Here is a 14,636-nt window from a genome sequence, read left to right as displayed (position 1 = left end):
GCCCCGGCGAGGCTGCCGGGACGGGGCAGGCGGCCCGCTTCGAGCTCGGTCTTCCCCCAACCACCACAGCCCTTGCCGCAACCTCTGGGGCAACAGGAAGCAGCTGCTCAGTGCAGCCCCCACCTGGCGGTGGGTCGGGTGGGGGAGGAGGGAGACCAGGGACTTAAAAGGCCTGCGAGAGAACTGGGGAGCGCAGGCTCCTTAAGCCCGCCCGCGCCCCCGAAGTGGGCTTCACCGTTGCAGGGGGGCCAGCTCCGCTCCGCAGTATCACTTCGGTCGCCGCCGCTTAAGCGGGAGCTGCTGGAGGGGCTGGGGTGGGGGCGGGGAAAGAGCCCATACTTGAGGGTAGAGTCTCGGCTCTTCCCAGGAGCGGGCCACTGCCGGTGACCCCTTGGGCGGCAGCCGAGTCCTGTGCCCCAAGTCCTGTTTCCCCTCCTTCACCCCCCAAAAGAGCAAAGGTTAGGCCCCACCCCTGCTGAGTCAGCCCGGGAGGGAGGTATCCCTCAGGCCTTCCCCGGGGGCTGGTCCTCATACTTACCCATGGCAGGCTGGCCGGGCTCCGGGGCTGGGACCACCCAGCTCCTCTCTGTCCTTGGGTCCCCCTTCACGGGAAGCCCGGTGTTAGATCCTCCCAGATTATGAGCTGGGAACTAGCACGAATCAAAAAGCCAATGTATGCTTCCTGCGAACCACAGCCTGAACTGCTGTAGGGTGATGTCCCTGTGTGACAGACTGGGGTGGGGAGGGAGGAGGGAAGGGCGGGGCTTTCTCTGGGTGGAGAGGGAGGAGGAGGCGAGGACAGGGCAGAGCCAGGAGAAATATGGAGGAAGGTTAGACTGTGTTGACACTCCAGTGGCGTGGTAGCCGAGAGTGGTAAAGAGGGAAGGAAATTAGTAGTTGCACCTACTGAGAAGGTTCTCGATGAATGTTAGTGCGCACAGACACGTAACGTGTGGGGGAGGGGTGTGGAACGATGCAAACGACCTTTAGGATCGCAGTTGGCAGATCTGCTTCTTGGTGACACGAGGAGACCGGGGCTGACCCGTACCCCGCGCCCTGCTGCCCGGCTCCTTACGCGTCCGAGTTAGGCCCCAGAGGAAGCGCCCCCGCCCCCAAACTCAGCATTTCCCCCAACCCGAGCTTTTCTGGGAGCAAACTACCTGGCACCGGCGGCTCAGAGGCTCCACCTTCCGTCCAGATCATGACACGGGAGAGCCTGGTGCCAAGGACGTCATAGGCAGATGGGAGGAAACTTAGAGGCCCCTGCTCCACCCCTGGCGCCTCTCCCAAGGCCCCTCCCCAACCTTAAGCCCCCAAGGGCCTCTCAACTGGGATGTTTGTTCCCGCCCTGCTCCTACCCAATTTGAATGCCTCAGGGGTGGAGCTTATAGATACTGGCTCCTCCTCAGGACAAAAGCCCCAGCTGGTTTGTAAACAGTCATTAGCCGAGAACCACATCCCAGCAAATGGCCTTCATGGATTTCAAAATGGTGAGATCAGTGTCCCTGCAGTCTTCGGTGGGACCACTAGGCGGCAGTAGGAGCCGGGTCTGGGCCCAGGAAACTGACGGGGTGGCACAGCTGACCTTGCACTTGACACGCACGTTTCAAATGGAACCGGGTTGTACTTTTTGAGTACTCCTCACAACCCCCCACCTGAGTGCGCTAAAACGAGGGTACTAGCTAACCTAATGTTTAGTTCATAAACCCATGCCCAGAAGTCCAGGAAATCCTAACTCTGTCTTCCTTTGTCTTTCCCAAACTCCCACAAGGGATCTTAGGGCGCAGGTGAAACCTCAATACCCTTGCATAGCCTCCGTGAACCCCAAACCTAGACTTGGCCAAGTGACTAGGTATTTTCTTAAAAAAAAAAAAAAACTCAACTTTTGCATCGATCAGCATTGAATCCGAAAAATCTTAAGTTCACTGATTAATCTATAGATGTTTCTAAGCCCCACCCCCACGTTCTTCTACAAAAATCAATTTGCTTTTCTCAAAAGGACTGAACTGGTACCCTGTACCAGAGATCACATTCTTCACAGGAAAACCCTCAAAAGACCCACAATGTCCACAAGAAAATGGCTTTTATGAGAGCCCCATCTCAAAGATCTGACATAATTTGGGCTGCTTCTTACAATTAACAATTGTTAACATGTCAGCTATGCGGTCAAAACCAAGAAAACAAGAGAGATTGAGGGAGATACGTTTTATTGGAATCCTTAAATACTCTTCAGACATAACAGTGTCTTCTTCAATCGAGGCTCTTTCACATGGGCTATAGCGAAAACCAAACTTTCAGATTAGGGGCAAGGAGAGATACAGCACGTGAGGGGTGAGTGCTTTGAGTCTGCCACAGAAATGCTTCACGAATGCTCTTCAGCCAATTTATCTGCCTTTGCCACAGCTTCTTCAATGGGTCCCACCATATAGAAGGCCTGTTCTGGGAGATGATCATATTCACCTATATGGGGAGGAGGAAAAAAACACAAGGGATGAGAAGCAGGGGGATTATAAACTTCCGACCGTTGAGTGCATTACCTCACCACTTGAGGGCACCAGTAAGACCATGATGAACCTTCGGCCCTCCCCAGCATCCCAGTGTGTTAAAATTCAGCACTATGAAATGATCTCAGCCGCTGCAGCAAGGGTTGGGGGACCGGGTAGGGGGAACCATGTGAGGGTGGCAGACCTCTCCTGACCCACCCGCTGCTCCCCCCTCAGCAATGGATTTCAGTCTGCCTGTTCTGCTCCCCACTCTGTCTCTGGTGAATCCTCTTACCCCTGCACCTCTGACCTGTACCCTAGTTCTGCATGTATAAATAAATCTTAAAAAAATAAAATAAAAGATGAATCTGTCTTCTAAAAAATGGTTAACTTTCTTCACAAATTAAATTTGTAAGTGAGGACACGATATGGATTAAAAACAAATTGAGTTCATCACTTCTCAGCCTTTTGGCTAATATCAAGCATAAAAACAAATTGGGTCAAACAACCAGGATTCAAATTCCTGCTCTTGTACTCTGGATGCATGAAACCCAGGCCAGTTCACTTCAACTTTCCTATGCTTCAAGTTTCCTCATTTGTAGAACAGTGTAGTATCTTCCTCATAAAGATGCTACAACTGACTGAGGGTCAGTGTGGGCTGACAGAAGAATCAAAAGTCCCACTCTAAGAAGTGGAGTATTTCTAGACAAAACTGGCAGTAAGTTGCTTGGTATTTTTATTTAAAAACTATGCAATTAAACAATAAATCGATGTAGGGCGTGATGACTACTGGAACGGAAACTGCACTGTGAGCATTCAAGAAATTTCCTTCAGCTTTCTGCCACTTTATGTTCAGCTTTATTATTAAAAATCTTACCTGCCAAAATCTGCTGGAACCCTTTAATGGTTTCCTTCAGGGGAACCAGCTTTCCCATATGACCTGTGAAGACCTCAGCTACCTGGAATGGCTGAGACAAGAAACGCTGTATTTTCCGTGCCCGGGACACAGTCAATTTGTCTTCCTCAGAAAGTTCATCCATACCCAGGATAGCAATGATGTCCTGGAGGGATTTGTAGTCCTATGAGAAGACAAGGTTGAGAGATCTCAATCTTAGCACATATTCATGTTTCTTCAATTTGGACAAAAAAATTAGGGGCAAATAATGTCTTACATTTGCAGGGAGCTGTACACTAAGTATTTTAGCACCTTACCCCAGTACCCTAGTTTCTCTAGTGGAGGCAAAGTAAAAAACTTGGGTCATGAGGATCCTCAGCTAAGACCCATGGCCTTTGCCCTCGAAATCTGGTGTTGAGAAAAAATGGATTCCAAAGACCAAGTTTCTAGAAACCTAAGCACTCTCACTAGCACCTCTAAAAGCTGTCTCCATGTGGTCATGGCTCCAAAGCAAACCACGTGAAGCCACAAGGAAAGAGCTAGTCCTCGTGGCCCCAACTCCCTGACTGACCCGGCGTCACTAACCTCACCTGCAGTACTCACCTGCAAGATCTTCTGCACCCCTCGGGCAACATCGTAATGCTCGTTGCCAACAATGTTGGGGTCCATGATGCGAGAGGTGGAGTCCAGAGGATCCACAGCTGGATAGATGCCCAGCTCGGCAATGGCACGAGACAGCACGGTGGTGGCATCCAAGTGGGCAAATGTAGTGGCCGGGGCAGGGTCAGTCAAGTCATCAGCAGGCACATAAATAGCCTGAGGTGGGTGAAGAACCCGTAAAGAACAAGTACAGTAATGCTACCGAAGCCATTCCCTTTCTGACCTCTCGCCTCACCCCACTCCACCTCAGCATTCAAGTCCACCTCAAAAAAGCCTCCCCACCCTCGCCAATAGCAGGTGAGTGAGCTTATAAATCATCCGGTCACTCTAAACTGCAATGAAAAAGTTTTCATTTCATTCCCGATCATCCAGCGACAACCACTTTGAACAGTCGATAAAGGGCAAAAGCCTTGCACACTGCGAACTGTGCCCTCGGCAAATGACTCATGCCAGTTCTTGCAGACGGGATGTCGTTCAAGGAAGCTTTACTAGTACGTTTTTAAAGCTTATTTCCGAGCAGCTCCACACTCCATCGGGCTAGAGAACTACTTTCTGGTTTGCACTTACTCACATCCCTCCAATTACTTTAGATTATTCGTTTCACAATCTTTTAGGGGGGCTTTCACATGCAGAATCTGATCATTATTTCAGGAAGCACGTGAACCAAATCAAGTTTTTTGAAAATTAACTAATTTTAATCCCCACACAGATTCGACCTTCTCCCATCCGTAGTTCTTACCTGCACAGAAGTGATAGAGCCCTTTTTGGTGGTGGTGATTCTTTCCTGCATGGTGCCCATATCAGTGGCCAGGGTAGGCTGATACCCCACAGCAGAAGGGATTCTGCCCAATAAAGCAGACACCTAAAGAAATTTTAAGAAACAAAAGGATTAGGAGTCTGTATCTCTAGCTTCACCTTAGGCCATGGAAAGGGCAAATGGACAGATAGTCTCTCACCTCTGAGCCAGCCTGGGTGAAGCGGAAGATGTTGTCAATAAATAGCAGCACGTCTTGACCTTCTTGGTCTCTGAAGTATTCAGCCACAGTCAGTCCAGTCAGGGCTACCCGGGCGCGAGCACCCGGCGGCTCATTCATCTGACCGTACACCAGCGCGACCTGCAGTGATCACATCAGAAAACCCGGTAGAAGGGCCTACCAGCCAGAGCCACGGGCGCCAAGTCAGACACAGCACCAATAAAACCCCTCCTCAGAAGGTGTTGGGTTTTTTCTCACAAACTTTTTCCATTTTAGAAGCACAATTCAAAACACCAGATCACTTCTTTCATTACTGAGGTAAAACGCCTGTAGCGTGAACTTAAGTTAGCGGCACAAAAAGTGAGTTACCTGAAGCATGACATATGTGCCCAAAGTCAGTTTACCTGCACACAGGAATTCTCCCCACCCGCAATGAGCTTTCAAATGAGACATTTACCCCAAAAGTTTGTAATCTGATGTTGAGGAAAGGAATGCGCACTAGCTTACTAACACTTAAGTGGAAGCACTGACAAGCCGCCCTCCAGAGGTCCTGGGGCGCGAAGATGGAAATGCAAACCTGTCTGGCTAGCAATGCAGCTACCAGTATTCTCGGACAGCTACTAAGTGGTTAGCGCTCACCTTGGAGGTTGCATCTTTTAAGTTGATCACACCAGACTCAATCATTTCATGGTATAAGTCATTGCCTTCTCGGGTCCTCTCGCCAACACCAGCAAATACGGAGTAGCCACCGTGGGCTTTGGCGACATTATTGATTAACTCCATGATCAGTACAGTCTTGCCAACTCCGGCCCCGCCAAAGAGCCCTGGGAGAGGTTAGAGTAAAGAATCCCATTCAACGTTTTGCATTTCCAAATAAGCAAACTTGCCAAAGAGAAAGTTTCCTTCCTCTTCCCTTCTCAGAATGGCATCTGGCTTCAGCAAACTCAGAAGAACGAAAGTCAGAAGCTACTCATCAGTGACAGAGAACTCACTGCCCACCCATGACTTCACGTTCCCACCGCCAACATACCAATTTTGCCACCCTTGGCGTAGGGAGCCAGCAGATCCACGACCTTGATGCCAGTAACCAAAATTTCCTGCTCAACACTCATCTCTATGAACTCAGGAGCCTCCGCATGAATGGGGGCGTATCTGTAGTGGCAGAAGAGGGTCCGTGCCCGCATTAGTGAAAGGCTCCACTCCACTCACGCTGACTTTTACTCAGTCTTATCTTGTTACACAGCGCGCTAGACAAGCTGTCCCCAAGCACATTCTACAACAGAGAATTTCACTAACTCAGGAAACAACCCGTTCCCTGACAGGCTTCTTTCCTGGGCCCCACACCAAAGGCACCGGAAGCCCCAGCATCCCGAAGTCACTGATATTAAAACTCACTAAAATAACTTGGTTTCTTACAGTCAATTTTTACAGCTTTAATTGTCTTTAAAAAGGGGGGGGGCAACATGTGACTTTAGTGACTGAATGTTGGCATTTCAAGTGCTGTTTACAGGGAAAACCCACAATCTAGTGGTGTCAACACAAAAAGCTGCAATGAAAAGCAGTTCATTTGTAAGCAGATGCAGCAGAGGAATACTTACTGCTTGGTTTTGATGGGCCCTCTCTCGTCAATAGGCTCTCCGATAACATTCATGATTCTGCCCAAGGTCTCAGGACCAACAGGAATTTTGATCGGCGCACCAGAATCCAGGACTTTCTGGCCTCTGACCAAACCTTCCGTGCCATCCATGGCAATGGTCCTTACAGTGCTCTCACCTGTGAGATGAAGGCATTGGGCTGTCTCAGGACAAGGGGGCTCCATATTTAAGTAGTGTAGCTGACATGAGCGACCAAAACCCCTTTCTCAGAACCTAAACGTGGCTTCACCAAACTCAGAAGAACGAAAGTCATTTTGGTAGCATCATCACAGAAGGGAGATGGCCTGGTTTCGGGGCTACTTGGGCTAAACACACTCTTTCCTACCCTCACCGAATTCTACTTACCCAGGTGCTGGGCCACCTCCAAAACCAGCCTGGTCTCCCTGCCTTGCACCTCCAGGGCATTCAGGATGGGTGGCAGGCCCTCGTCAAACTGGACATCCACCACCGCACCGATGACGGCCACGATGCGGCCGGTGGCGGCGCCGGGCTTCGCGGAGGGAGCTGTCTGGGCGGCATAGTCTCTGGCTGACAGACAAGAGACATTGGAAGGTGCTGCGGTGAGGACAGTTAAAGGTCATTGGAAACCCGCACTTAGCCCACAAGGATTGGTGAATTCGACCCAGGCCCAACCTCCTTCCGCTTGCACGGGAGGCGTGTCCAGACGCGAGGCCGCGCAGCGGCGAAGCCCTGCACAATCTTCCCCTCCTCACGCAAAAACCCCCTTATCCCCGAGCCCGGGGCGCCCACTCGGCGGGAAGGTCAACGCACTGCCCGCACTGGCTGTCACACAGCACGCGTCCCTTTCCCAGAGAAGGGGTGAGGTCGAAGAAAGCTCCACAAGGCGAGCCTCTTTTCTCCCGCCCACAACGGCCAGGGCCCTGGCCCCGACGTCCCTTCAGCCCCCCTTAAGCCCGCGCGGCGACCGACCCCAGGCTCAAGGTCATGGGGCGGCTGCACTGAACTCCCAGCTCCTCGGCGAAGGCACTTACCGGGTTGGAGCGCCGCTGGAGCCGCCCGCAGCAAGAGCTGAGCTTGGGGCAGAGGCGCGGAAGGGCCGAGTCCCCGCAAGGCCCCGGAGGCCGAGGCGGCTGCCACACGACCCACAAGACCCAACATGGCGGAGTCCGGGCGGAGACTGATCGCTGCAGCGGCGGGGCTGCCAGCTCCCCAGCAGCTGGGGCGAGGCAGACTCTGCAGTAGGCACGCTCATTGGACAAGCGTGCTGCTCATCTTTGCCCGCTTTGCTCCTATAGGCTAGTGATATCTCCCCTTCTCAGCCATTGGTCCAAATCAGTGCTAATCTGAATTCCTGCTTTTCACTGGACGTTGCTAGAGGGGCAGCCCTCAAAACTTCGAAACACAACTGGACGACTCAGATGTCAATTGCGGGGCGTACTCGGAGGAACTACGTCTAAGAAAGGGGCCGAGTTCCGGCCGGGAAGCACGTGGGCTGCCTTTGGCCGTCCTTGGCCCTCTCCTTAGATAGGACCTTGAGCTAGCTGGGTGACAGTCTCGGGCGGGTGTTGGGGGAGTACTGGCGTCCTGAAATACCACTGACAGTGACCTTGGCGAAGTCCAGGGCCTCTTCTAGAGGCAAAACACGGCTTTCCTTTCGCAGCAGTGAGGTTGGAAACTTCCAGTCAGCTTCAGCAGCTCAGGGGTCTGGACAGAATCTGTGATCACACAAGTGAAACGAAAGAAACTACTGTACCAGTCGATTAACTGGTGTGTACTAGGCATAAGGAGGCAAGAAGTAAGATTTAAGACCTTCCTTGTAACTAAAGGCAGATAAAGACAGATGAGCAAATAATGTAATAAAATATTATGGGCCCCGGCTAGTAGAAGGTAAAATGTGGGTGCACGAAAGAGCAGCTAAATTTAGGTCGCTTAGAAATTGCCTCAAAATGGAGGCGGCTGATAGGCCGGAGTTGTGAAATGTGAGAACTTGTTATGGTAATTAGGAAAAAAGAAAATTCCGAACATAAGTTTCCATGGAAACAGCATGTTCCTTTTGTGGAACTGCAGGTGAGGAAAGGAAACAGGGTAGTAAAGAGATGAATTTTGAATCAGAAGCAGGAGGCAAATCTGATGGGGTAGGAAACTAGGCAGAGGTAGATGTGTGGGAAGTCTTTATTTCTGCATATAAGAACTGTGGTATAGGCGAGAGGTGTGGGTTCACCAGACACAGAGTGGGGAGCAGAACAGGCAGGCCGACTGAAATCCACTGCTGAGGGAAGCAGCAGGGAGGGAGACAGGTCTGCTGAGTCATGTGGGTCAGCTTCCAGGCTAGGGATTGAACTCCTGAGGCAGTGGCCTCCCATGGCTTCACAGTGCTGAGATTTGACCCCTTGTGCCACCAGGGAGGGCCCTGTAGGCTTTTTTTTTTTTTTTTTTAAGATTTATTTATTGCATCTAAGAACTAGGGGTGTAGGCCGGACATGCAGGAGGTGAGAGGAGAGGAGAGTAGAACAGGTAGATATACCAAAATACACAGCGAAGGGGAGCAGCAAACCAGACAGGAGAGCTGCACCATATGTGGGTGAGCGCAATGGCCCAGGAATCAAACTCAGGCCATAGTGGTGATAGCGCCGAGAGCAGGGAAGCTTTGTGTCTTCTTGAGTCACTTAGGGCTGGATGGAGGATACCCTTAACCTTCCTTTTATGACTGGCATGGCTATATTAAATAGTTAAGCATGGCACATGAGAAAGTTTCCTGTTTGGCACTATATAGGTATCATAGGAAATAAAGGAGAAAATAAGAGAATAAATTTGAGGTGCCTATGGTAATCTTGCCTAGTAAGAGGGAAAGAACCCAAGAAAACAGCAACATGTTTGTAAAAAGCAGAGAAAATGAAGCCAAGGTAACACAAGAGGAATAAGACCAAAGAACATAGTATTAAGAATCATGGGAAGGGCCCCTCCCTGGTTGTGCAAAGGTTTAAAACACAGCACTATGAAGCTCTCCGCAGCCACTGCAGCACAAGTTCCATCCCCGGCCAGGGAGTGACCCCAGGGTGCAGCAGACCTCTCCTGTCTCCCCTACTGCTCCCCAAGCAGTATTTCAGTAGGTCCACCTGTTCTGCTCCCCATTCTATGGTGAATTCTCTCACCCCCACACCTCTGGCCTACACCCCAGTTCTTGTATGCATAAGTAAATAAAAATAATTTTAAAAAAGGAAATTCCTGTCATTGAGGGCACAGTAAGTGAAGTCAGTCAGATAAAAGCAACTACTCTGTGGCTCCCTTCTATTTGGAATCTGGAAAAGCTAAACTTCCTCACTACAGCCGCGTGGGGGCAGCAGCCACATCGCCAGATGACTGCGTGACCACACCACCGCGTGTGCACGCACCACCCCACGGCATGTACCTCCACAGCGAGCAGAGACGCAGCTGCAGCTGCCTCACCAAAGACACGACGTTTGGGTGGGACATGACCTGAGAGGTGTGCAGCCTGCCCATGTCGGTGAGTGTCCCTTAGGCTCATCAGAGGGTGGGACACACTTCCACACCGAGAGGACTGGACTAGTCTTGGCCGCCATGAAGAAGTCAGCCGTGGAAAGACTGAGCCTCTTAGTCTTTGCATCAACAAAATCATTCCAGAAGGTACTGCTTACATCCATACGCATGGAAAACGAGAATGGTGGTGGCTAGTTGTGGGGTGGAGGAAATGGGGGAGTGTTGGTCAAAGGGTACCAACTCCAGTTGAAGCTTTGGAGTGTAATGTATGGCATGACCGCTAGGCTCACACCGCAGATTGTGTATTTGAAAAGCTGTTGCGATTCGTCGCGGTTCTCACCACGGGAAATCGTAACTGCGGATGGGATGCATTAGCTAACCGGACTCTAGTAAAGCCACTTCAGCACGAGTTCCATCCCTGCCCTGGAGCTGACCCACGTGGCGCGGCAGACCTCTCCTGACCCTCCTGACCCACCCGCTGCTCCCCTCAGCAGTGTGCTTTCTCAGTGGGCCTGTTCTGCTCCCAAGTCTGTCTCTAGTGAAGCTTCTCACCGCCCCTGCATCTCTGGCCTGTATCCCAGTTCTGTGTGCATAAATAAATCAATCTTAAAAAAAAAAGTACACGACCTAGCATCTATCTATAGATTACATGTATGTGATTATTACCTAATTCAATACAACTGAGAAATAGACCCTTTCCAAGCCAACTTGTTCATCTGAAGCAATTGCCAAGTAAGTATTTGGTATCAGGCCCTCAGAAAACTAAAGGCAAATGTTTGGATTTACCTTACTTTCTCAAACCATAATTTGCCAGTCCATTATTTCCTGACTATGCCTGAAGAGTTTGACTGAAAACGCCAAGCTCTGAATTCCTCCTTCCACACTTTGCAGCGAGATTGACTCTCACTTGAGAATTTCAGTTTTCTATTGCCAACTTCGGTTTTGGCCAGAACTTTGACCCATCAGATTTATATTGACATATAATCCACATGTAAAAATAAATATTTTCAGAAAAACACCAGATGGTTTCACTCATAGCAGGAGCCTAAGGGACCAGGGAAGGAAAAAAAGAGAGACTAACAAATGTAATAGAGTAAAAATGAAAACAATGAACAACTATAATAAACCAGAGACATTTTATGGGTGTGGGAGGGTGAATGGGATCGGAACTAGGGTGGGAAGAGTGGCTGATGGCATATGGGTGAACTGGTGATGGAAAGCCCATGGGGATTACAATTGAGATGGAAAAATGCACAAGATGAAGAATGTTAAAAAAAAGTATTGCTTCCATCCTAAAAAAAAATTTTCATATAACCTTTCAGCTAATTGAAGCTCGACACTTTTTGAAATGTATCACTTACCTTTGTCCTCTTAGTAAAATTTTATCTTGTATGTAACAACCTTTTTATTTTAGCAACAGATGCTAATGCTTTCAATATTGAGGTGGAGGTATAGAGCTATTTCCCCACTGTATTCAAGCTTGTGACCATTTTACTTTTCCAACTCCTTTCTGCCCTTGTTCCCTCCGCAACCTCCAATCTCATAATCAGATAAATCGCTAAACTTCTAATAGCTTACATTTTTAGTTTGGGATAGATCTTAACGTTTTTTCCAAACCATCGACTCTGTTAAGCGTTCTGATATATGGCCCTCCTTGGTGGCGCAGCGGGTTAAAGCACAGCACTAAGAAGCTAAAGGCACTTCTGCATGAGTTAGATTGCCGTCTGCCCCGGAGGTGACCATATGGCGCGGCAGACCTCTCCTGACCCACCTGCTGCTCTCCTCAGCAGGGTACTGTCTCTGGTGAAGCTTCTTGCCGCCCCTGAGCCTCTGGCCTGTACCCCAGTTCTGTATGCACAAATAAATCTTAAAAAAAAAGTTCTGATATAGTGTTCCTATTTCTTGAATCCTAAATAGGTAATAGTTTATCCAAGCTTCTTTCCTTTTTAAAAAGACTTGACTTATTTATGCATGCAAGAGCTGTGGTACAGTGAAAGGACTCACCAGAGAAAGTGGGAGCAAAGCAGGAGAATCTACTGAAACATAGGGCAGCAGCGAGGAAACAGGAGAGGTCTACTGTACCATGTGGGTCACCTCCCTGGCCGGGGTTCAAACCTGTGCTGCAGTGGCTGCAGCTAGCTTCGTGGTGCTGAGACTGAACCCCTTGCGCCACCAGAAGCAAGTTTCAATATTTGATATCATCTTGGGTGACTTCATGAATAATTTAATCAACACTATAGCTTCAGTTCTTAAATTTCACATTCACATCTCACTTAAGCATCCTACTCCTGGTCCCAGCTTTTGCAGTCTGAAAAGTTCCACCTCAGAAATCCAATGGCAAGAGTACACTTTCTCTTACATAAGCCATAGTTACACATCATCTAGGTATCCAGAATTATAAATCATTCTACCACCACTCCCAAGACCTCACTGCCTTCCCAAAAGTAATCACTACAGACTTGCATGTATTTTAAGTTCTCTTCCATTTCACATGTTTACATTCAATTAAAGAAAAAAGGTGGCAAAACACAACAGAAACTTTCTAATGTTTTGTAGAACTTTGCAGATTAATCAGCACCTTTAAAAAGATTTTTTTGTACAAAATTGGGGTACAAGCCAGAGGTGTGGGTAGGGGTAAAAGGACTCACCAGAGTGGGAAACATTATAGGTAGATCTACTGAATACACTACTGAGGGGAGCAGAGACTGGGACAGGTGAGGTCTACACCACATGGGTCAGCTCCCTGGAAAAAGTCAAACTCGTTCTACAGTGGCTACTTCTAGTTCACGGTGCTGTGCTTTAAGCTGCAGCACCACCAGGGAGGGCAGTAACAAAATATTTACGCATACTTGGGTACAGGCCAGAGGTGCAGGGGCAGTGAAGAGGACTCACCAGACAGAGCGGGGAGCAGAAAATGCACATTGATGAAGTACACCAAGGAGGGGTACAGCAGGCGGGTCAGGAGAGGTCTGCTGTGCCCTAAGAGTCAGTCCCAGGGCTGGGGATCCAATTTGCACTGAAGTGGCTGCAGTACTGTGCTTTAGCCCGCTATACCACCAGGAAGTGAAAGCCCCCCACCTCTGACCTGTATCCGTTTATTTTTTAAGAGGTTTATTAGGAAAAAGGACAAGAGTAAAAAACACTTGTATAGATAGTGAACAGGAAGATGCCCCAAAAGGGACAGGTTTGTCCTTCATAGTCACAGGTAGGCAGCCTAGACACCTGTCTCTGCTAAGGGGTGTCAGTGAAGAAAAGCCCCCACATGGTATAAGCCACAGCCAGGCAAGAGGCTGCTGCCTTGCGGAGGAAGAGTGGAAAGCACCTGCACAGACCTCTCCTGACCCACCCACTGCTCTTAACTATGTATTTCAGTCTGCCCATTCTGCTCCCTGCCATCTGTGAAGCCTCTCAACCCCTGCACCTCTGGCTTGTACCCCAGTTCTTGTGTGCATAAACTAATCTTAAAAAGAAATCAGACACAATGTTCAAGCCTTGGTATTCAAATCAAGTCAGCAATAAAACAAAATCCCAACTCAGTGTTGGAATACAAACTGTTGAGGTTTAAAATTCTGACCAAGGAGATGGAATGTGATCGGAAATCCACCAAAGGGCCTCCATGGTTAAAGACAGCTCTGTTAAATCACCACCAGTGCTGCAGCAGTACGAGTTCGAACCCTAGCCAGGGAGTAACCCATGTGGCAGGGCACATCTCTCCCATCTCCCCACTGCTCCCCTCAGCTGTGTTTTCAGTCAATCCGCCTACTCTGCTCTCCACGGTCTCTGCTGAATCCTCACTCCCCCACCCCTCTGGCCTAAACACCAGATGTCCTTAATGCTATAGCTACGTAACTATCAGTGAGCCAAGGAATCAAAGTCTTTAACCTCCAGAGCTGACAGTTTTTTCAGAGACCAAATCTAAAAACTGAAAGGGTTTTGGATTTTATAGTAAATTTACCCTTGAAGCTAAGAACTACACTGTTGATCAGTCATACGGTTGGTTACCTGACATGCTTCAAAGGCGGCGAAGTTAGTAATTAAAAAAACAAATAACACCGTAGTTCAAATACACTACCCAATGAGAAAAACAAAACCTAAGACTGTGAAGAAACTCCAATTACACTTTTGTACTATGAGCTGAATGCCAAGTGCTGTTATGCCAGGGTGTCTGGAAGGTGGGGCTAAGATTTTTCCAAGTTGTGGCAATTCAACAAAGTGCTTTTAAATATCATTCTGAACAGTCACATATATTAACAAGGGAATGGGAAAGTTTTTCTCTAAATCCCCACAACACCCTCTGCATTATCATACTTCTCACCTGTCAACTTTGTTTTCAGTATTTGTCCCCCTCTGCCTTGAACATAACAACCACTTGAAGTTAGACTCATCTTTCTGTATCCTCAGCACTGGCACACAGGTCCTTTAATCTCTGCTGAAATAGGGAGCATTTCTGTGCTAAGACAAATACATAGAAAACTAAAGGAAATAAAAACTGCAAAGATGCAGAAGCTTG

General features: G+C 48.8%; 2 protein-coding genes across 2 annotated transcripts in view; both read right to left on the bottom strand.

Moving 5' to 3' along the window:
- BAZ2A (bromodomain adjacent to zinc finger domain, 2A) overlaps nt 1-710 on the bottom strand; it is a 31,997-nt gene extending 31,287 nt beyond the window's left edge. Inside the window, exon 1 of the mRNA XM_012732498.1 lies at nt 539-710. The gene's annotated coding sequence lies outside the window, so the exon portion shown is untranslated. The remainder of the gene's footprint in view (nt 1-538) is intronic.
- A 1,480-nt stretch (nt 711-2,190) lies between these two features.
- On the bottom strand, nt 2,191-7,875 carry ATP5B (ATP synthase, H+ transporting, mitochondrial F1 complex, beta polypeptide). The gene is made up of 10 exons (XM_004692623.2): nt 7,660-7,875; nt 7,013-7,195; nt 6,611-6,785; nt 6,043-6,164; nt 5,652-5,836; nt 4,995-5,153; nt 4,778-4,900; nt 3,982-4,194; nt 3,361-3,562; nt 2,191-2,460 (listed from the first exon to the last, which is right to left on the bottom strand). Exons 1-10 carry the CDS (start codon nt 7,784-7,786, stop codon nt 2,363-2,365), a joined length of 1,587 nt encoding a protein of 528 aa, XP_004692680.1. The 5' UTR covers nt 7,787-7,875; the 3' UTR covers nt 2,191-2,362.
- Nucleotides 7,876-14,636: the final 6,761 nt, after the last annotated feature.

The sequence above is a fragment of the Condylura cristata genome, unplaced genomic scaffold, assembly GCF_000260355.1.
Source record: "Condylura cristata isolate star-nosed mole 26May11 unplaced genomic scaffold, ConCri1.0 scaffold00034, whole genome shotgun sequence".
Lineage (NCBI taxonomy): Eukaryota > Metazoa > Chordata > Mammalia > Eulipotyphla > Talpidae > Condylura > Condylura cristata.
This window is presented reverse-complemented; position numbering and strand designations above follow the sequence as displayed.

What these genes read in the sequence shown, in the direction of transcription:
- ATP5B (XM_004692623.2), bottom strand. Translation starts at nt 7,786, where the DNA reads ATGTTGGGTCTTGTGGGTCGTGTGGCAGCCGCCTCGGCCTCCGGGGCC. An exon ending in GGAGGTGGCCCAGCACCTGG is followed by an intron (nt 6,786 to 7,012) that starts GTAAGTAGAATT and finishes TTCATCTCACAG; the next exon opens with GTGAGAGCACTGTAAGGACC. An exon ending in GCTCTATCACTTCTGTGCAG is followed by an intron (nt 4,195 to 4,777) that starts GTAAGAACTACG and finishes CACCCACCTCAG; the next exon opens with GCTATTTATGTGCCTGCTGA.